We start from the raw sequence: 23,456 nt of genomic DNA on the forward strand, positions 1-23,456 counted from the left end.
TATGGAGATATGTGTTCTGAACAGTAATTTTGTTGCAGGCTATCCACAGCAACCACATTAGGAGCAACAGTTAGCAATCAGTATGTTTTTGTATTTTTAGCGCAATATGCATGAGCGCGAGAAGAAAAGCCACGTAATATTTCTAACCGACTAAACATGGCAACAACTGTTATATAAATCATCTATAATAGTAATATAGGGCAGCATCTAATACAAATAAAGGTTGAAAAGAATCATTACACAATTGCACGCACGCAATCTAGCCCCGTTGCGGCCGATGTGGGACCTACAGCGGTTTTGTGTGGGCAGCCCCAATTGGGCTGGGTGTTGTTTTTGAACCTAAAGCCCACCTGCTGTTGCACGTGCCTTCCAATTCCCCACAAGGGACTGATTTTGGTATCATGCAGGCCTGCCCGCCTTGCAGCCCCATTACGGCAAATGTGGGATATAAAGCAGTTTTGTGCGGCAGCCCCAATTAGGATGGGTGTTGTTTTTAAACCTAAAGCCCACCTGCGGTTGCACGTGCCTTTAGATTCCCCAGAAGGGACCGGTGTTGGTATTATGCGGGCCCTCTCGCCTTCCAGCCCCATTACGGCCTATCTGGGTTATAAATCAGTTTTTTGTAGGCAGCCCCAAAAGGGCTGGGTGTTGTTTTTAAACCTAAAGCCCACCTGCGGTTGCACGTGCCTTCAAATTGCCCACAAGGGACCAATTTTGGTACCATGCGGGCACGCTCGCCTTCCAGCCCCATTACAGCCTATGTGGGACCTAAAGCGGTTTAGCTAAGGCTGCCTCATTTGGGCTTCAAGAGGGCTTGCCTAAATTCAGCTCTTATTCATATTTCGCCTGCCCTCAAGTAACCTACAAGGAGCCGATTGGAGCAGCATGTGGGCATGTCCATTTGTTTTGCCCCACTACGGCCGATGTAGGTCCCACAAAGTATTTATAGGGGCTGCCTCATTTCGGATCAATGAGGGCTTTCCCATAAAGAGCCCACATTAAGGTTGGATTGCCTTTAAATATCCGACAAAGGACTCCTGCGGTCTGGAGGCAGGAATGTGCTCAGCATTAGCCCAGGCAACGCCGCTATGGGACCCATGCAGAAGGAACAGGGGCAAGCCCCATTTGGGCTTGCCCACATTTGCCCCATCGGGGACCGATGCAGGTTTTATGATGGTTGCCCCAGCCCCACTTGCCTATCGGACCGACTGGCGCCCCACATTCTGTGCCACCTGGGAGAGCGCGGCTGTGTTTTAATGTGTTTGACGGGGAACGCTGTGCTCGACGAGGGGCGAGCGATGTACCGTGTGCAGCAGCAACGCTCCGGCTTTCGCAATTCTGTACACTGTAGTTGGTTAATTACGTTTTTTTTGTAACGATATTCACTTCCACTTCGTCATCGTCGACGTCGTCCACTTCGAGGAGCCGTGGCATTGATGAGTCGAGGGTCACGAGGTGGGTCGCTAAATCGGCTTGACTGTACTTTTTTTTTAATTTAGCCGTTTCCACCCTTTTATGCACACTAATCACGCCCTTTCTAGATCGTTCACGTTCAAAGGTTTCAAATTTCCCGCCGTCGGAAGTTGTTGCTGTGGCTGTAGAAAAAAGGAAAAGGAAATGCACGGGCCTGCTACTGGCTCTGTAGCTGAGCCACCTCCGCTGCCTCGTGCAGATAGAAGAAAAAATAGAGAAGATAGAAAAGGAAGAGGGAGAAAGACGCGCGCCGCAACAACAGCCGCCGTCCACCACGGAAGCGGTGGCGGGTGCAGTGACGGCTTACAACGAATAAAAGTTCATTAAAACTTCCTGCTGGGCGAGTTGGTAGTTCATTGTGATGTAGGGTTTTTTTAGCGCAAAGACAAAGACAAGAAAGGTGAGACGTACACACACATAGCGCTTGTGTGTGTATGTCTCGCCTTTTTTGTTTTTGTCTTTGTTCGCGCTAAAAAAACCCTACATCAAGATAAAAATTCGGTGGCAGGCTAGCCCCCACCGAAAGCGGCGGTGACCTACCTGTCCCAGCCCCATCAGGGCCAGGATCAGCCACCCGACGTGGCCTACGTCACCGGATGTCGAGTTCCACGTAACCCCCTTTGGACTTCAGCATTACTCCTCCCGGCTATTTCGACAATCTTTGATATGCTCTAGTTATTTAACTAATTCACCCACAATAACAATTTTCTCCTTGCACACATTTCCTTGACGCTCTATCCGATGCTAAAATTCTTTCACCGACATACCAACTATTTCTTCTTTTACAGCTCCTAGAATGTCATGCCCACGCGAAACCCGGCAAAATAGCAATGCAATGCTTACGCATTAATAAAAATTTCTGAGCTAACTGAAAAATTGCAGCGTTGTTTGAACAATTTGAATTCACCCAGATCCTGTGATCCTATCAATCCCCGACCTTCGTGTAACGGCTCGTAACGTCGCCGTCGGACGCACCCTGTCTTGGGGCCACATGTTTAGGAAGAATTGCTGTGGTGGGTGTAGGAAGAAGGAAAAGAAAATGCATGGGCCTGCTACTTGCTGAATAGCTGCAGTAACTGTAATATGAGATGTAAGCTGTATTTCGCTTACGGCAACTAAATGAGTCTTGTAAGGAAAACGAACGCCTTTGAGATGTCTGGACTGATTGCCAAGGCTGCTTGGACAAACTAGTCAATTCAAATTTATTTCGGTTCAATTAAAATTTTACTTCCAATTTGTAAAATCACCCAAGCTGTATATGGGCATTTGAGAGCCGAGGATTTCAAGAATATTCTTCATTTAAAGGTATGAAATGTTTTGTCAGCTCCACCCATGGTATGGCTACTCCCTCGTTATTTTTATCAATTTTTAGTCAAGAAGGTCTGAAAAATCTTACGTTTTGTGAGTGTGCTTCTTATATTTACCGTTATTAACTTTCGTAAGTATTTTGTCATAATGTCAGAAATTAGAGGAGAGAGGGATATTGTTGTGTAGTTATCAATGTCACCTCATGGCCCATTATTAATGTTTAAGCCACCTCCAGAATTCTCCTAGTATATCTACGTGATAAGCAGGCACCGGCTTGTGCAGCGCCACACTGAGAGGCGGAGAAATTTCATTACCGTGAATGTGAACGAGCTAAAGTGCGAAAAGTACCGCTTTGTGGAGATGGACGATTCCTTTCTGGACCTGGTTACCAAACTCGCTCCAGATGAGGTCCAAGTGCTCGGCGAGCCAGTAACCGACGCCCTCCTTGACAAAGAGATCATGCATAGTGCTGCAAGCCAGCTCGCGGTCGGCGGCTAGAGCCAACTTCTGTAGCTCGCACTCCATGATCTCGCGGTGCACAATGGCGGTGCGTAGTAGGTGTACGTCCACCTGCATCGCATCAACAAACGTACTTGAACGCTGCTGTACTCCATGGGTTTCCTTGTCCTTGCGTCGACGCGCAAACGTTTCAGTATGCATGTCAACCAACTCGTCCAACTTTTTGCTCTCTCAAGGTGTCATCGATTCTGCGCCTACCAGCCCCTCTTTTCTCTTTTCACCTACTGTAAGCGTTGCCGATGGACTACTATGAAATCAAACATTTACGTTACGGGATTGGACATTCAAAGCTGCGCAAAGCGCTCTTGGCGACTAATGTCCTCTTCTCGGGTTTTCTCGCATTGTTAATAAGGAGTGCATAACTAACTATATACCCGCATTGACTTGTAATCAACCATTTTGTCTTTCATGGGGAACAAACAGGGTTACATAGATCTGTTCATGATGTAAACGATAGCGCGAAAAACACAAGGACAGAAATGGCGACGCAGACAAGCACTTGTCTGCGTCGCCCTTTTTGTCCTTGTGTATTTCGCGCTATTGTTTACATCATGAACGTTCACCAACTCGCCCAGATTTCCGCGTTACATAGATCTGGCATGAAAGACGCACAGCGTTACATGTGTGAAGCTATGCTTTTCGCGTAGGGAGCTTGCCCACGACGTTTCATTTATTGTAACAAAGTCCTACATGTTCATTTAACGGTCGCATTCGGCCAAGCTGAGCGAAGAATCCTCTGGAACGAGGCAGCGTGTTCGTCGAAGCTCCGACACGTTTGCTGGACCCACCTCGTGCAACGCCATGATCCACTGGTCGGAGGTGCCCTCGTACTTCTGATAGAGCGACAAGAAGTTGCCGGCCACGTGTCGCTGCGTCAGCCACCACACTTCCCGGATGCGCAGCAGCAGTGGAAGCAGCTCGTGCGCCAGAAAGTCCGACCGGGAGTTCTTATTCTCCATGTTGGCCAACATGCCGCTCGTTGAGGCGGACACCTGTTCGCCCACCCGCTCCCACACACGAGACACCGCCTGCAGAGGCAATACGCCGGGAAGAGAGGTCATTGCTTGCCTTGACTCACACAAGGAGGCGCAAACTTTTTATGCTGAAAGCTGACATGTCATGCCATTATTTGAGCGAATACTGCACAACTCTTCGCAGCCCAGCCTTCCCACCAGCCCGCTTTGGATGCTTGACACTCGGGGGGAGACGCGATCCGATGGCGCCGCGGGTGACACCAAATTAATGTGCTCAGCACAGCACACGCGTATGATGCACGCCAGAGCGGCCTTATAAGACGAAACCCTTACTAGCCTATTACGCAAAAATCTGTATGTCCACGTGAACTCTCGACGTTACTCGAAAAATATGGCATTTTCATGCAGACGGCCGGCTAGTCCAGCGGCGGTAAACAGCTAGGAGCACTGCGAAGGAACCATTTATTGAGGATCCATGGCAGTGGACGTGTCATCTGCATTTCTTGTACAGCACATCCAGCATATCATTTTCTTAGTTGCAAAACCACGCCTGGACGACCGCATACCACCCTTAAACAAATGACCGAACGGAATGTTAAGCAAGATAGCTGCAAACATTCTGTCAATGTATGTGGATGCCTATTGAAATACTTGGGATGACGTCGTACTTCGCAACGTTTTCATACAATACAGCCGTTGAGAAAACGACCAACATGGATCCGTACAGCCCTATTTACGTACCAGAAGTCAAGACTATGCTCGACACTACACTATAACTCATGTCGAAGAAAGCCCAAATGACCATGACGTGTCTTTTCACCGAGAATGCCTCCTTTTTGCAACGATGCGAATCCAGCACCATCAAGGCCGAGATGCAGTACATTACAGCCTGTGGGGACGAACTTTAGAATATTTTGCAGTTTACCTCGTCTGCGTTTAGTGCACTAATCAACGATGCGGATTCTGTAAAATACTTGCGTCGCTTTTTCGGTCCCTGCCACATTCTCCGACGCGTTGGTTCCCTGGACTATGAGGTTTTTCCACATGAAGAATGAAAGCCCCGATGTCCCAGGCGTTCTGGAGGTTCCGCCGCGGTCCGCCTGAAACCTTTTAAGCTAGATCACAGTGACCACTATTCTTCCTCACATTTTAATTTAGCATTGGATCGATTCTTCCTGAACGAGGAGAGGGGGACAATGTACATAGACACGCTCCACCTATGAGACAGAGCTCGTACGTTCCTCTGAACCCTGGCTCTGAAGACTCTGCCTTGGACGCATATACGGTCCTCGTTCAAGCAAGGGTACTCGTTCGCGCGACAAGATATTCGTAGCACAAAAACGTTTCTTCCTAAAGATTGCTTAACGCATCGGTAATGTACATAAGGCATCGTCGAACTTTGTCATTCATTGTCATTGTTCCGACATTACGTATCGTGCTATGCAAGTGGCAATCTGAGCATTTTTCTGCCGGTACCACGTCATTGCCGCATCTTATGTCAATTAAATGCATGATCAATGGCACGATAACAAATGATAAGGAAATGATAAAGAACGCACGCTACAAAATACTGCCCCTGTCGTTAGTCACATCATGGCAGTCCGTTGAAATGCTCTCTTAGCTCTACGCTGCTTTCCTCCCCCCCCCCCCCCCCCTGGCACACTGCGCAAACAAAAACAAAATATAGCAGTTTGTTCACGGACATTAGGCTCTAAACAGAACTTCAAGCGAACGAATCTCACAGCTGGAGTAACGCCTACACTAAAGATCGTTTACTGTGACCCATATTTCTCAAGCCAAGAACGAATAGCGCCTGCTACATGTGAATTTTGGTCACCTAGGACCGTACTACCCAACGCCGGCGCCAGTTTCACCAACTTTGTGCCTGATGAGGGGCGGTGAATGGGAGTGCAACGGCGTAGCTTCAATGGATGCCTAGAGGAAGGGGCGCAGGAATGAATATTTCTTACAGAATAGCTGTGTCTAAACGAATTGAGAAGGCTAATGTAAAATCAAATACCCCAGTGAAACAACCGACACTCTCTAAAATACGCAACAATTTACGCCAGGTATAAAGGCACATGTATAAAAATGTCACCATAGCACGATAATGGGAGAAAAATTGAGAGGAAGCTGTAAGTGAGGAGTAGTACATACGGCAAGCACTTCCAAGGTATAATAATAATAATAATAATAATAATAATAATAATAATAATAATAATAATAATAATAATAATAATAATAATAATAATAATAATAATAATAATAATAATAATAATAATAATAATAATAATAATAATAATAATAATAATAATAATATTAACGCAGATTTATTCATAAAAAAGGTGTCTCAATTAGGCCAAAAGCTAAGCGCATAGCTTGCATACGATAAGCTATATATCTCACTACTGCTGCTTGAGACTTGGAGGCTAACAAAGCTGGAAAATGTGACGCGCACACTTCCCGAGCCTCTGCCTGAAGCCAGTAGGCGACCTACCTTGATGAATTCGTGCAGCTTTCCCTGGCGCTTCCAGCCGAGCTCGGCGGCGCCTCTCTCGGTGAGCTCCTTGAGCACCTCGACTATGTTGTGCAGGTTTCCCTTCCAGTAGGTCTCGAACACGGTCTGCGCGTGGAGCACGTATTCGCGGTGCGAGCTGTTCACACGTCGATCAACTGACTCGAACGAGCAGGAGGTTCCAGCCGGGTCCAGCGGCTCGCCGAGCAGGGTGCCCTCCCTGAGCCAGTGTAGATTATGAAGCGGAACGACACCATATTGCTATTGCTTGCCGCTGATCTCTACCGCTGCCGCACGCAGTTAGCGAAGCAAGTGGTGATTGGCCCCAAAGCGCCGGTTGCTCTAACGTATGACAGGCAGGCGGCGACATCTATAGGTCTCAATGTGATCTGCGCCTGCGTGCTGACCACGTGGGCTAGCGGTAGATGGTAGTAGAGCATTTCATACGCCAGGTGTGGGCTCGGGCCGGGCTCGTCTCAAAGTTGCGGGCCAAGTTGGGGCCTGAGTGCTCACCAAGAATTTCAATTTCCGGCTTTTGACTAATCTTGAGCGGAGTGCACTTATGCCGTTACAGTAGTGACACGGAGGAAATAAAGTTACATTGTGCGGAAAAAATTTATCGATCTCTTGATTTACTTTCTGCCCAGCCGCTGTGGTCTAGTGGTTAAGGTGCTCGACTAGTGCGCCGGAGTAGCCTGGTTTGATCATGGCCGTAGCGGCTGCGTTACTATTGAGACGGACATAATGAAAATCAGTTATTGTGTGGTGTCAGTGCACGTTAAAGAAATTAAAGGTGGTCAAACGATCCGAAGCAATCCACTACGGCGTCCGTAATGGCCTGCGTTGTCCTGAAACGGTCATAGCCGTGTTGCTTTTTATTTCAATTGAAGGGCTGCCAGTGCGGCTGTGAATCCAAGTCCTGTAACTGCGCTAATAAAAAGTGTAAATCCGCTGGCTACGAGAACAGTGTTAAATTTTGATACATTGGGCAGTAAAATGTAACCGATTAAGCACCTTGAAGCAATGGAAAGTACGTTATTACGATTGTATGAAAGATTTCTTTTTCATTTCGCTCTTTATTTATTTTGTTTATTTCTATTTTATTTTTTACACATTACCTCATGGCCCACACAGAGGACATAAGATAGTGGAGGGGGGGGGGGTGTTGTACAGATTTTTACACAACGTGAGAATGTACCTGAGGTTATTTAACATAACATATATAAACAATGCCAGTTAGAAAAATATTCTGCGACATCATTACACAATTTTAGCAGGCGAAGGAAAATGCAGATTTCATATTGCTAAAAAATATCGAGGGTGCTAGAAACCTACGAGGTTAAAAGAGAAGGCAAGGCTACGCAAGGTGTGGTAGACAACAGTACAACTGAAAATCACGACAGCTGCAATATCAGTTAGAGAAAGAAGCTTGATAAGAATATTAGTTTTACTAACAGCAAAGCGCACAGAAGAAATCGGCGTCATGGACGTGCAGCATTACAATTGAAAAAACAAGAAAGTGTCTAGTTTAGTGCGAAGTGTTCCCGTAACCGAGAGGTCCTCTATATTATTTCTGCATGTAGTGCCCACCGACGTTCCAACGCAGTGCCGCTAAGTTTGACGCTCCATGTCGTTGCTTGCTGACGGCTATGTAATGTGAAGAAGAAGCAAATAAAGTCGAGCGGCGCGTGCCCGTGCCGCAAGCGGGCACCACCCTCTTTCACCAACCTCACTTCAGCACCCGAGTCGTGCGCAATGTCCGATTAGAGGCACAAATCAAGCCGGCCGCCGCTTCCGCTGATGCCCTTCGGACGCCCTCACAAAGCCAGTGTGGTGCTCCCCAGGTTCTCGCCGCTGTTCTCGTTCCCCGCGTGGCCACCCGTTCGCGCAATTTTGAGACCTCAACTATTTGTTGTTATCATCGAACGTTCTAGCACCTGGCCCACCGGTGCACTCTCAATGCAGCTGGTCGGGAAACGCGACGCGAGATCACTGACGGCGGCGTGTTACCTCGCCTTGCAAACTGGCCGCCTTTTCTTACCCCTGGATCTTATTTGCGGCGTGCGCTTCCCCGTCGACACGGGTGCCGAGGTTAGCGTACTGCTACTGCTGACCTCCAAGAATTACGGAACATCTAAGTCTATTGGACCTAAGCTCCAGGCGACGAGCTCTTCCTCCATCACCACGTACGGTCTGTAGTCCCTCACTCGCGACTTTGGCGTGCAGCGCACGTTAGAGTGCGTCCTCATAGTAACTGACGTTCATCAGCCAATCCTGGAATCCGACCTTCTGACCCGTTTCGATATGGACGCCAGCAAGCTCCGCCACCCCATCTAGAGAGCGACGCGCCTTTACATAACTGGCGTTACGTCGGCTGTCGTTCCAAATGGAATCCGCATGTTGATTCCGAAGTGGCCGCAGTCTAGGCCCTGCCGAATTTAGAAAGGTAACAAAACCCTAAAACCTCAGCCAAACACCGAGGCAGTATCGCCCACCACATTGTAATGCGTGGTCCACCCGTCACCGCATGCCGCGCCGCCTCTTCGCTGAGCGCCTGAAGATTGCTGAAAGAGAATTCGAGCACATGGTCCAACTCGATATAATTCGAACTTCGTCCAGCAGACGCGTCTCTCCGTTACACCTCAGCGACTGTACCTCGCCTCTTCATTCCTACTACCTTTTGTCCAATGGTTTCGCACTCACATCACAACATCTGTCATACCAGCATCCCAGCCACAGAGCACCTCCTGATCGCAGTGTGTGTCTTGCCGGGCATTAACAGTATTGCTCGCTAGTGGCTCGTGTCTTGCCTGCCAGACAGCTAATGTGATTCGGCCCACCAATACTCCCAGTCCAGTCTTTCCTTTCACCTAACTGTCGCTTCGGTCATGTACACCACGACTTCTTTGGACCCTCTCACGAATGCCGATACATTTTCAAAATAATTGACCGCTTAACACGTTGGCCCGAAGCTGTGCCCGTTCCTTAGATCCCTTAAGAAATGGTTGCCAAACCTTTGATTTATCTGCGTTTCCCGCTTCGGCTGCCCCAGTGTTATTACAACAGATCGCGGCCTTCATTTGGCTGCACTCCTTTCACTTCCCTCACCAATCTCCTTACACTAAACATTGCTGTACCACACACTACCACGCTTGGTCAAATGACGGGCAGGGGCTTCATCGCCAGCTCAAGCCTGCTCTCAGTGCACGTTAGGACTAAGTGCATTGGGTCGGCAACCTTTGTATGGTACTTCTGGGTACTACGCGTCGTCCTTCGTCGCGGACTGGGCTGCTCAGCGGACATAGATCATCATAGACATAGAGCATTCTGGTCACTCTGGCAGCTTCCCAGAAACTTGTTCGTACCTCCGACGTCATAAAGACTGCGTTCAACAGCAGCTCCCAAATCCACCTAAGTCTTCTGAACAGCATATTTATGTGCACTCAGACCTTGGGTCTACCACGCACGCGTTTCCTAGGCGAGTCTCTATAAAGGCACCTCTTACACTATCCTACGATGGACCATGCCCAGACGACGCCCATGATCACGACCATCCTGCTCAACAATCATGTGGAGATACAGTGGTTGGACCGTTACAAGCCAGCATATATCGAGGAGCCTCCCGCTAGGCTCCGCTCGGGTGTCGGCGATGTCTCCCTCGTTCTGCGTGCCGTTCAAGAAGCCTCATATCTGTCTCAGCGGTGCGTCAATTTCGCCGCTCCGTCTGTGCGGCGGACCCTCTAGCGCCCAATCACGTCTCAACCCGTTGAGCTAAGTTTGATGCAGTATGTCGGGGTCTTGGTGACCCATATTGAAAGTGTAGAAGAAAATAAATTCGAGCTGTGCGTTCCGGGAGGAAAAGCAAGGAACGAGCAGTTAGGTCTTAAAAGCTTGCTAGGTTGCACGTATACTTCTGGTGCTCCACTGCAAATCCTTGATTATACCGAAACGCACATCTACAAGATCGTAAGGTTAAAAATCCGACCGGTAAAAAACGCCTTACTATCACATTTCGAAATAAAAATATTCATTCCGGCGTTAAACTGATTTCAGCTACTTCTTCGGTTCGTTGCTTACTGCAGTAGTAGGAGCATATATGCACTCACATTGAGCTATTCATCGTACGCGCTACTGTGAGACGGGCCCGGTCCAGGCTGAAGCTGGGCTTCACTCCGAGCTATCGGGCAGGCCCGGGCTTGAATCCGCAGGCCTTGGAGAGCTCGGTCTTTGGGCCTTGGGCTCAAGCCTGGATCTGACCTTAGATTGAGGCCCATGCCGTGCTTTAGACGGTAGTGGTAAGCAGTCGTGCTATGCTAAGCGTCTAGAGGTTATATATTTTTGGGGAACAGCTGAAAGCTCGCGGCAGCCACCCAGGGCTAAGGCACGCCGTGCCGTTCGTTTATTAATTTAAGTCTTTAATCACCAGATCCAGAAGCCGGCAGACGACCGCAATCGACGATATTATAAGCGATGTGGATCTAGAGGTATTTTAAAGAACTAAAAACCGACGAGCGAATTTAAAGTATGCAGCATTGGGGCCAGGTCGACAATGAACCGAGCTACCCGCCTTTTTCGAGGAGAAGGGACGTGCTTTTATAAAAAGGGGCGATGACAGGGTCGTTCAATGTATGTCTCTGGTTCCACTCGTAAAGTTTTAGTGCCTAGCGCGCGGTAAATATTACAAAAAGAAGTGCGATCGAAATCGGAATCGGAAAGCTTTTCTCACCGAGAGCGACCGCCAATTGGAAATGCTCATGTGACGTCAGAAGAGAATATACGGCCGAGCCGTCGTCTGCAACACAGGCTGCAGTACCAAAGGACACGTCTCTCTCTTTTTTCTTTTTTATGGACAGTTGGCACAATAATCGCGCCTCGAGTATAAGTGCTTTATGAAGATGTAGCCGCAGAAACGCGATATAGATTTGGACATCTTTTCTTCAGCATAACGCACGGCCACAGTCAGTGGGCTGCACGGTTAGGTCGTGAGGTTCCTTAGATTATTGACGCACTGATATGTCGCATTACGGAATTACACCGGCGACGACGCCAGCCCGACAACGGTCGCCTATCACCGTAGTGTGAGATTTTCGGCCCTGCGATGTCTTGAAACGGATCAGCGGACGGTCGCCGGTCACCCAATCTGTTTTGGTCGGATCGGAGGCCGAGCAAGAACTTGACACCTGATGAGTTAATAGCCTGAACAGCTGCGCTTCTCTGTCATAACAACGTATTTGAACGAAAAATCAAGCAGCTACTCTTTATATTTTCCCCCTTCTCATTAGCAATGACCTTGGTCTGAGAGGTTAGTCGGCGCCGAACTGCCAGCCCATTCTGCTGAGTGTATTGCGGGTACGCAGGGTTTGGGTCTGCAATTTCGGCGATTGCGGAGGGTTCATTCACAGCCTTTAGCGGTTGCATGTGGTCATTGAGTGTAGTTCTGGCAGTTGTGACCCCAATTCACATATATATTATGGTTAGGCTACCCCCCCAACAAACATAAAATATTGTTCCTCTGCCCGTGCCACTAGGTACAACGGGCTTAACCCCCCCCCCCTTACATCACAAAGCATGCGCACATTGAGCGGGAAGCGTCGACGCGACACTGTCTAGCGAGCGCAGCCAGCAGCTGTCGGCGCCACTTGGGTGCTTGTAGCTTGTGAACAAATAAAGGTTTAACTGGCGCGGAAAGAAGCGGATAGTTTTGGTATTGCTAGCTCAGTTTGGCATTTTGTGCTGCGCGAACGAGCAGCATACATACAGTCATTACAAAAGCTGCGTAAACAACCTCGCTGGGCACGCAGTTGTAAACCGCGAATCGGCGCATTCCCACGGGAGTTTAGTACTCACCCACTAAATACTAAAAGGTGCATATTTACGCTGAGCAGTCACGAGTAATTTGCTGATCAAGAACTAGAAAGCACTCGTCTCCGGCTGCGGGGGAGGCGAGACGGAGACAGGATGTGAGGCTCTTATTTGGTGCAGGCAGTGAAGAGCATTCGAATCGCGTTGGGGTTTGCTTTGACGGGACTGAAGGGGGGGCAGCGGGGCACGCTTTCGTGCGGTGACCATGGAAAAAATAGTTTTGCGAAAATGCTTCACTAACCAAAAATAATTAAGTTTGACTACCACGCGCATATAACAGCAAGTCAAAAGGTATTCTGCATCGTTCAGAAGTTTTGTTTTCTCTAATGTCGCAAGGTATGCTCTCGCGCGAACTTGTGCTTGTTTGGGTTTTCCTCTGAGCTTTTGGACCGAAAGCGCAACGGGCAATGGCTCAGCAATCATCAACACAACGCTAACCCCTCCGCTATTTCGCGACGCACGTACACTGTGGTAGGAAACGTTGGACATGTGCCCTTTTATATGCGGGAGCGCTTGATGCTAAAACAAGCTCTGACAGCGTAAAAATAATATGCTTCTGATCTTATGCCTAAATAATATAGCATGAGCCCATCGATCTCGCTCTCGTCGGCAATCTATACACGAAACACAAAACAAGTCCGAGGATCACTAAGGCCACATATTATACAGAAGGCTTCTCAAAGAAAAAAAGATTATGAGAATAAAATATTTGTGCTGAGGAGAACAAAAAAGCTCAGTAGTGACTACCATCCACGGTGTGCGTGTAAGATTTCAGCCGACAGCGAGAATAGCAGACGACGTGGGGATGGTATCTCGTTGGGACGTCAGCGGCCAATAGTTGCCAGACCAGAAAGCGGTTTTCAATATTACTAATGAAAATTCGTTTTAAAAGTATCATTTGCCCCGAAAGAGCTCAAAGTTAGATAACTTCTAATTTAACGTGTTTGGAATGACGTGCAATATTCTGTTAATGCTGAGATGTTAGCCTTCATGACCTCTTTAAATTGCACACACTTGCTGCAGCGCTAGAACCACTCACCGGGGAGCATACTTGCGCATTTAGGACTAGCCGACCACTTAAATTAACATCCAATAATGCATGCACACTTCTGTGTATCCTGCTGGACTCCTCGTACCTTTCAAAGCTATATTAGCCCAGCAGACAGTGTGGACTGCCATAAATGCAGAACAGAGCGACATTGGAACGCTCTGGACAAGTGTGTGGACTATGTTTTGTAGGTCCAGAATAAGTTAAGCGCTGTAAACTGGCAGCACGTTACCAGTGCATTGGCGATTCAGTGGATACGTGACAATTTCGAGTCGTTCCACGAATTTGAAGAAGGGCAGAGCCGAAAACGTCGGATTACTTTACTTTTCAAGGTATCGATAAGTGAAACTGTAATTAAAGATAGAACGAAGGTCGATTTCAAGAAGCGTAGCTTGTTGGGCCAGTTGGTGCATAGTTGAAGGTGAAAACCAGCGAAAAGAGGACGCGTTAACAAAGAAGGAGTGCTCAAGAGCGACGCTGGAACACAACTGAATTACTACATGGAAATGGTAAAAAAGCAGGGTGCACACGTGCGCCAGCACCAACGCCACAAAGAGAAAAAAAACAATGCAATGATAATGCAGGAGCTGGTATCCTGCACGTGGCAAAACTATGTTCCAATCATACAATTATATTCCCTTGCAGAAAACCTGACGGAGCTGTCACTGACCCATTCAATGCTTCACTTCTCGATTTTGAATGCTTCCAAGATCTCTAGATCTATTTGTGTTTTTCCACGGCCGATGATTCTGACATTGCTAAAGAGGGGAGTAGAGTTATCAGAAGTGTTTCAATGTTTCGGTAGATCGGCTGTGTTATCTAGCTTCAGTGAGGTGCGGTGCTGTCTTAAGCGGTCATTACTGCACTTGCCAGTTTGGCTGATGTAGGCCTTACCACATGACAGGAATAGAGAGTATACAGCATCGTTTGTACATCTGGTGAACATAGTTCGGTGCCTAACGTTGCAAATCTTTTGGTCCTTATTTGCAGTGATACTGGCAAAGAGTGACGACAGTTTTGTGGGCGCTGAAAAGACAACTTTGACTCCGTATCTCATGGCAATCTTTTTCACATTATGCAATATTTTGTGAATATACGGTATTACAGCCGGTCTCGGTTTCTGACTTGACGTTTCTTCATTGCGAGGCATGTGCTGTACTTTTAGCTTACTTGATAGTGATTTAGCAACATAAATCAGGACTTGTTCAGGGTAACCCGCTGACCGCTAGCAACAAACCTGCTCAAGAAAATTATTCTGCAGAACGTGTGGGCAGCTTTTTCGCAAGGCAGTACCTAGGCAGAGGTTGACTATTCCCCTTTTTACGAGCTTAGAATGGGACAAGGTGTAGGACAACAGGCCTTCCTGGGTACTGGGAGCGTATTTCCAGCAAACGTGGCTATCGTCAGACAAGGTGAGGAGTAAATCTAAAAATCTGATGCTGTCATCAAGTGGGACCTCATGAGTGAAGCTCAAGTCAGTGGAAGTCTCTTTAAAAACCGGTAATATGTCATAGCAGTCGAATCGACGCTGTCAAAAGAATTTAGTTTTAAAAGGTATAAAAAGTCATCGACATACCTAAAAACCTTAATAATTCGAGAATCTGTGAGCTGGTCATGCAACACATTGTCAAAGCTAGACAAAAATATGTGGCACATATTTCTGTCTAGCTTTGGCAATGAGTCCTCTTTTCGCTGGTTTGCACCTACAACAGAAAGTCGATTTCTTGCATATAACATTCGTACTCGTGTCTTTTACTAGGACACCCGCATAAAGCACAGCAAGACATTGTGGAATGTAAGCAATAAGAAAAGAACTGGCTACTGAGACAATACACTGGAATGAGTGTACGATGATAGCCTATGTAGGGATGAGCCCAAGATATTGCTCTGCTTTGGACTGCAGCTACGAGGCTGTTTTAACGACGGCTCACGTACCCTTTGTCAAAGTGGGCCTTCTCAGGCAGTAACCTGTCCCCGGATCCTTTAAGTGGCGAAGCTGAAAACGGGAAGGTAGAAATTAGTTGCGATAGAAAGGAAATGAATGCTATGCGTTGTTTTTGCGATGATATTATTGGAGTCATAAAATCCAGAGGGCCCCTCACAAAATGGTTTACTCATGATTGATTACTGTACACTAGTGGGCCTCGTGTACGGTCATGTAGAGCGATCCTTTACAGCACGGGACTAAACGTTATTTGCTATGCGGGCCGCAATGAGAAAACTTCCTCTATCGTGGCTCAGGAGCCCGAACATAAAATAGTAAAAATACAAACAAATAATGATGAAATGAAAGAAATATGGCAATAAAATAAATATGCACTACAACAACTTCTACATTTCAGATCACACCTTCTTATTGTTCGTGGAAAAGAAAAATGGTGCGTGGCCGATTATGCCTAAACACCGGAAATATTTGACTTCTGGGTGGCTCGGAGTGAGGCACTCATAGACACAGCAATAATAAATACCACAATCGCCTATTCTTGAAAGAAAAAAGGGCTCACTTGAAAATTAAAAAGAGTGGGTTGTAGGCTCACTGCTCTTGTCCATGGAATCACTCTTTTCATTCGACGAGGTTCTTTAGTTAATTCTAGTTGCAAAACGAGTCTGGTGCTAAACTGACCCGTGAAGTTGGCTCTTACTTACGGAACAAGTACAAAGTTTTAGAGGTGACGGGACACGTGCCTGGGACCCCTGCTCTCCAAGGTATTACTAATTACTGCAGCTATTTCATCGTGTCTACATTAGCACTCTATAATGCACATTTTCAATGGCCCTTCCTGGCTCGCAGTTGTCACTAGTGAGCATATTGGGTATGGCTCGGGCCGGTAGTATCCAGAGTAGGCAGCTCAAGAGAGCCGAGTAGCTACAGGGCCTGTGCGCGGCGACAAAGCTGCAGGGTGGTGCTCTCACCGTTGGCGTCAAGTTGCGCTTCAGCAGTGGCATAAGGGTAACCCCTGCGGCAGAGCTTCCGAGCTGTGTTCAGCACGATCGAGTTTGAGCGCGACTCGACCTTTTTGCGTAACGCCGAGCGCAGCAGCAGGCAGTCGCCCACGGCTGCCAGCGGGTCCGAGGCACGTTGACGCGGATTCTCCTCTGGCTCATTCGTCACGTTCTCTGCGCCGCATAGCATTAATTATTCGGTGGAGCTGTTTCAAGGTCGAAGACAGTCTTATTTTGCTAGAGAAGGCAGAGCGCTGTGGAGTGGCCTTTTCAGGTGAGAAGGGTTTAAGGTTTCCTGGAGCAAGCGTACCAACAGGGACATCACAGATTCAGATGTGTGAGCGAGATTACAAAACTTTCTCGGATAAGGTGACGAAGCTTGCAGAGGTGAGGGGTAATTGGAGTGATATGGCAGGTCTCTTGGTCCTGCAATGGGTGTTAGGCTGATGATAATGGTGTTGATTTGGCGGATTTCTCCCGGCAACATAGGAAATCTTATTCACCGAGGTTCGCTTCAAAAACGCGGAGTGAGTGATGCCCAATTTTGCCGCGAGAAAGCTACTAGCACAACTGTTTCACAGTAAATTTCTTATATGGATTAGACTTTATTTAAGATAGAAATTATTTCTAAAACCCATCTCGAGCAGCCATATATACAGCTAAAATAGAAAAGTATACATCCATTTTTCGCGGCACAGCCGCTCTCCAGTGGTTATTTATTAGTAATGACTCCGTGTTTAAGAACATGAATGTACAACCAAGAAAATTGGACAACTCGCGATGCATAAAAAGAGCTGCTTTCTGATTTGCTGAGCTAAGAAGACAAGTCCAAAGAGGACAAGCATGAGCTAGCCCACATAAGCCATTTGACGTATTGGGTGCCGTTTTTACATCTAAAGTCAAAATTACTCTCCTTCTTCCAGGCCTATTGACATCACCACCAGCCTGACTAGAACCAAAGCATGGTAATGACCTGATCCAATTATTGTCCTGTACACAATGCAACCACCTGATTCCTGCACACTTCCTACCCTTATCCGCCACCTAACACTCTTAGGCCTCCTGCTAAGCGTACTCTTCTATGCAATCCAGTTTCCGTAACCTCAGCGACCCTCTGTTATCCTCCCTTCACATTACAAGCCTTGCCCATGCTCACATAGCCTTCTTGATTTCGACTAGAATACCATTAACTCGTATTGTTCTTTGAAAAATGAAGATTTAGGTAGTGAACACAGGCCGACTTGCTTTCTCTCAACGGTACTTGTATTATCACCCGTGGTAACAACAGTGGATGTTGTGGATGAAGATTTTACACAGGTGTACACGGGTGTACGCAGTTGAGGAGGTAGGTAACGACCGCGCACAGGCAGCGGCGGACGCGTATGTCTCGACGAGCTGAGTCGGCGAAGAAAGAAAGGAGCACAACGGGCAAAGGGCGCGTTGTACCTCTTCGCGGACAGCCTCAGTGAGGGCGCAGGGTGCCGTGCCACAAGCAGGCGGAAGCGGCTACTGTAGCTCGTCTAGGACAACATCGCGGAGGTTCGCGACGTTGAGGGAATCGGCCAGAAAGCGGGCAGCTGAGAGGTTCGAAATGCTGGGAACTACAGTATGGCGACAATAGCGGTCCGTCCGCGTAACCAAGGCTCGCTCGATGTTGATCGCCTCTGTTAAAATATCTACCACCGCTGTCGCGAATCTCGAATAAACCACAGAAAATAACGTCTGTAGCGCACTGCATGAGTGCGCCCCCCCCTCGGTGAGTCAGGGGTCGATCCGGGCGCTAAGTCGCAAGACGCTCTGAACAAAACTTGTCACTGTTTCATCAGCTCGCTGGCCTCTAGTTTACAGGAGGTCCTCTGGTCTTGTCGCCGATATTGACAGACGTCCCGGGATGTAAGGGAACCCTCTTGGATTTCATACAAGTGACGAGCAGGACTATCCGGGCAAAAATACAAATTCTAGGGACAGTGTTCATCAGTCTAACCACTGTAAAGGGTCATATGTTCGTACAGCTCAATCCAGTCTTACACATCTTCGCAGGCGTACCTATGAAACGTAGTGCCGTGCAAGAAGTCATCAGTATATTGACCACGGACGGTGCGAGACAAGAGCCCGTCTGCTGACACTGGGTCGTGGTCCTCCTCATCGAAGGGGCGACGACTGAGCTTGGGAGCGGGCTCCGAGCAGCGGGCGGCGCTGCATTTACCCATACTTCCACCAGAATTTCAAGGGATCTTTCGGTGACCCGAGACGGTAATCCAAAAGGACAAGAATATATGATAGGGTGCTCAGGCGCAAGCAGCAGAGACAGGGGAGCTGGAGCCAAGCACAGCGGCGGCGGCCGATCGCACGCACAATCCGTGCTATCTTCCTCTTTACGGCCCATCCGCCCCATGCAGGCAGCAGCAGCAGCTATTGTTACCACGGATTACAATACCATTTTTTTTTTCAGTTCATGCTTCACCATGTTGACTTCAATTTATGTTTAACCAGCTTCTTCCTTTTTGTCCCATGGCTGAGTGCCGGCAAGATACAGCTCTTGTGCGCTCTCCTAAGAGGCATACTGCTAAAATCCGATTTATCCCAATCTGATTCTTCTACTTATTTAAATTTAGTATTACTTGTCAGCGCTGACTGCTTGCTCTTAGTAGACATGTTTCATTAGCGCCTCGCTACGTAAGTTGCCATTTTTTTTCCTATGCTGCTGAACAGCACTTTAGTTTCCTGGAGAATAAACGTTCGCTGATCCTCCTTTACAATTCGTCCCCTGAAATAATTAGAACAGGAATAGGTTAAAACGAACAGCTAGCCAATAGTTTTACGAACACTTGTCCTGAGGACAGTTAAGGTACACCCTCCCACGTTTTTAACCTGAACGCGCGAACGTCGACCACCGAGTCCATAAACGCCGTACGACGGAACCCAGCGGCGAAAGGAGCGATAATACGCGCGTGCGCGTAATGAGCACTCCGGTGCAGCTGTCCTCTGCCAGGCTGTTACGGGAACCGGGTCCAACCCCACCTGCTTTTTTGCGCGTTATCGCATTTCCTTCTGTTTTCTGCATCCCGCTGGGGAAAGATTAGAAGAGGCCACGTGGTACCACTTGCTTTCCTGTATGAGAGGAAGGTGTGAATTGATAAGCGAAGTAATCCCAACAGATGTGAGATGACAGCAAGCAAAAAAAAAGCAAAATGCTGATGAGCATGTAGTACATTCACCGGGCGTATAGAGCATTCCATCCGGCGCTAGCGCTACCACCTGACCGCTTATTTATACCTGTATGGAAGCGTTCAGAAAAGAAAAAAGGATGATGGCGATAACGGTGCTCAAAAGAAGCAGGGGTGAGGTCACATTCCCAGAACAGCCTTGCAGAGGACAGTTTCACCGGAGTGCTCATTGCGCGCACGTGCGTATTCTCGCTCATTTGCCGCTGTGCTCCGTCATACGGCGCTTATCGACTCGACGGTCGACGCTCGTGCGTTCAGGTTAAAAAAGTGGGAGGGTGTACATCAGGTTGGTGCTTCATGCCTTTTTAAAGCGGACACACGCCCACAACATTATTTCAGTTGCTTTGTGTTTTCGTCGGTGTTGTTAGAGTTATCAAAAACCATCTAGAGCTGACAACTCGAAAGCGTAAAACATAAGTCAGCATAACTTCCTGGTGCATAAACGCAAAACGTGGCTGAATTTCAAGACTGTTCTCGCAGGGCAAATAACGCCAAAAAGACGCTTCCAGAGACAATACCGGTGCACAAACACTCGTCTCTTTTTTGTGATGCCACTCATAAAAAAGCTCGCCATAAATCAGAGGCACCCGGAAACCTCGCACTCTGTACGTTACGTTATCATATATCGACGCGTGATGCTGAACTACCAGGTATATAAAGCCTATGAAGGTTAGGAAATAAATTCCACAAAACGTGTGATTGTGTTTACTTTGTGTGTCAACGGAGAGTGCACATTCGGGCGTAGTTACTGTGCAATGTGCTCGATATACGTGTAAAAATATAACCAGGGGGTACCACATGCTGGCTACCAGGTTCTTGAAATGTCCCCTGTGCGACGTTGTAGCCGTGTAAATCCTGATGCCTAGGGTTTGCACAGATACTTAGGATATCTGTAGCAAATCAGCTGCTGCTCTTTTCTCTTTCTTTTTATTCTCTACACACCACAATATAGTTCTACAAAGGTGGATGCCTCCACGAAAGGAACTGCGTACGCTAGAAAGGCCAGCTACGATAAGGGTCTAGACATGCACAAAAAAAAAAGCAGTTTCTCCGAGGTACCTTTGAAAAAAAAAAATACAGCCCGACGAAAATTTATTTCATGCGGTTCAAGTCGCTATGGCGTACCCTCGAATATAGGGCGCGTGTCTGCATGTTCAAGTAAAGGCATGCTATGGCAAGTGCACTACAAAAATGCGAAAAACAAAAACCTAGCCGCTGACCAACGCTTGGCTTGAGGTAGGTCGCCAGGACCTCTGCCTGCAGCGGTATAGTCAGTAAGCACAACCAACACCGACGCTGAAAAACCGCACGCGGTTGTTACTCTGAAACACGAGAAATGTGGCAGAATAGAGCCCCGCCAAGGAATCCCATCCAGCTCTCACCAATGACGACGCACGGGTCCCTGCGCGCGTCGTCCAGCGAGGGCCTCGCGTCACCGGCATCCTCAGGCGTACCTGCGCTGAAGGACACTTTGAACTTCGAGCAGAACGCCGGCAGCCGGCCGCTGTTAAGCTCTGTGAGTGCGTGGGCCAGTAAATCCATCGCCAGTCTCGGATACGACTACTCATCAACGGCCGCGGCGCGCCACGGCCAACGCAGTCCTAGTCTGAGCCGCTTTTGGCGCGCAAAACGAGAGTCCGGTCTTTGTGGAGGCAGATTGTTGTAGCCGGGAGAAGCAGACTCCTGCTGTGTGGGCAGCTCGCGTTGAGGCACTTGCAGAGGCGCAGCTCCGTGACGTCAATCTCGATGCGGTTTCGCCGTGGTTGAGATGCGCGCACATTCGAGGAGGACGTTGAAGCAGATTCTTCGTCTTCACTTTCCGCAATGGCAAGCTATCTTTTGCCTTTGAAGACGTCGCATTCCGGTCGCATTTGATAAGGCATAGCTTCGCCCTAGGCAGTTCGTTTTCCAGAAAACTGTTTGCAGAAATTTGGAGTCAACTTCTGCATGCTGCAAACAGTAAGAATTGTATAGGCCCATGCTGAATTTCACTGCGACCACTTTATCCAGACCAAGCCTAGATTTCTTTAACATGGATTTTAAATGTGATAATACGCTGTTATGCGCACATTGAGAAGAATGATATAATATTTCAAGTCACGTCAAGTCAGGTTTATTTTCTTTACGACAGAGAAAGGAGGAGCCAGGTCTAAAAGCTGTGGAAACAGCTTGACGGGGCCCTGGCCCCCTTACAATAATTGGCAGGACATCAAAGAGGAGCACGTTTGTCTACAACCTGTGCAGTAAATCTATATATAAAATTATATGTAACATAATTTTTGCACATAACAAAATAAGACACTCAATTCAACTCAAAGCAAAAACATAGAAGAAACAGCCTTCAGTTCACAGTTCTAAAGCAAAGTAATACGAGGTAAGAAGCCTGAAACAATATTTGGATCACTACAGGTGCTCACGGCAAAAAAAAAAAAAAAAAAAAAAGTTAATCTGGCGATTACTTCCTTTAACTGGATCAAATCCAGCAGCTTTTAATTTATTTATTAGTCTCTGTACAGTGCAGCATAACGACTGAGTATAAGAATACGTTCATGGCAGAATATATTTTCCTTTATGTCGCGTTTATCGCTCTCGGATATTTTTTTTTAACTTTGCAACAGCTATAACAACACTGTCATTTGATTTGTATAAATATTTATAAGTTAATATGATCTTGTAATGAAAGAAGGAGAACACTGACAGAACATTATACTTCCGAAAAGGTTCTTTGGATGGATGCTAATAAGGCACGCCAGCTACATACCGTAATGCTCTTTTCTGCAATAAAAGTAATTTAGACAGGGTGGCTATCCCTGTGGTACACCAGACTGAGCTTCAGTATTGAAATAGTGACAGCACTAGCGTGTTATATAATAGGAGTTTTATTTTAGGAGGCAGCATGAATCTCCGTCTGGCAATGATGCGAACGGCTGATGCAACCTTAGATTGTACATAATCTGTGTAGTCGTTCCATGTAAGGGGTCTTAAAAATATTACTCCGAGTACTTTGATAGAGCGAACAATTTCAACTGCATCTGTTCCTAAGCGTATGCTTATGTCATATGATAATCCCTTCCCTTTAGGCGTGTGTAACACCCCTTTTGTTTTCCTAGTATTTATTTTTAAGTGATTTGTTTGACCCATACGTTCAAGTCCTGAAGTGCCATATTAGCGCGTTCCTCTACATCGGCCTCCGTGCTGCCGGTTACGAAAATTGTGGTATCGTCCGCATAGGAATTAAACGTTACATCCTGTGTACAGTGCGCTGTATCATAAATGTAAATAAGGAATAACAGTGGTCCGAGTTTACTACAGTGTGGTACGCCGACATGAACTGATTGTAATGAGGATTTATGATTATAAATTTCAACATATTGTGATCTATTGCTAAGAAAAGATTTAAGTAGATCATGGGGTATTCCACGGATGCCATATTTGGGCAATTTTAAAAGAAGGATAGTGTGATTGACAATATCAAATGCCTTTTAAAAATCAATATAATGCCCAATATAAATTTCCTTCGAGTCTCACCACATAGGTTCTGGAAATTTTTATCGAAAAAGAAAAAAAAAAACAATTACGCGCATTTC

At 47.2% G+C, this 23,456-nt stretch overlaps 1 protein-coding gene across 1 annotated transcript in view; it reads right to left on the reverse strand.

Annotated features, from left to right (window-relative positions):
* LOC146194446 (uncharacterized) overlaps positions 1 to 21,411 on the reverse strand; it is a 30,210-nt gene extending 8,799 nt beyond the window's left edge. The window contains exons 1-6 of the mRNA XM_084596053.1: positions 21,252 to 21,411; positions 16,613 to 16,816; positions 15,635 to 15,695; positions 6,772 to 7,009; positions 4,089 to 4,328; positions 3,130 to 3,351 (exon numbers count right to left, since the gene is read on the reverse strand). Of these exons, the coding sequence (XP_084452179.1) occupies positions 3,130 to 3,351; positions 4,089 to 4,328; positions 6,772 to 7,009; positions 15,635 to 15,695; positions 16,613 to 16,816; positions 21,252 to 21,411 (1,125 nt within the window). The remainder of the gene's footprint in view (positions 1 to 3,129; positions 3,352 to 4,088; positions 4,329 to 6,771; positions 7,010 to 15,634; positions 15,696 to 16,612; positions 16,817 to 21,251) is intronic.
* Positions 21,412 to 23,456: the final 2,045 nt, after the last annotated feature.

This window comes from Amblyomma maculatum, chromosome 3 (genome assembly GCF_055883805.1).
Source record: "Amblyomma maculatum isolate TAMU_Amacu chromosome 3, ASM5588380v1, whole genome shotgun sequence".
Classification (NCBI taxonomy): Eukaryota; Metazoa; Arthropoda; class Arachnida; order Ixodida; family Ixodidae; genus Amblyomma; species Amblyomma maculatum.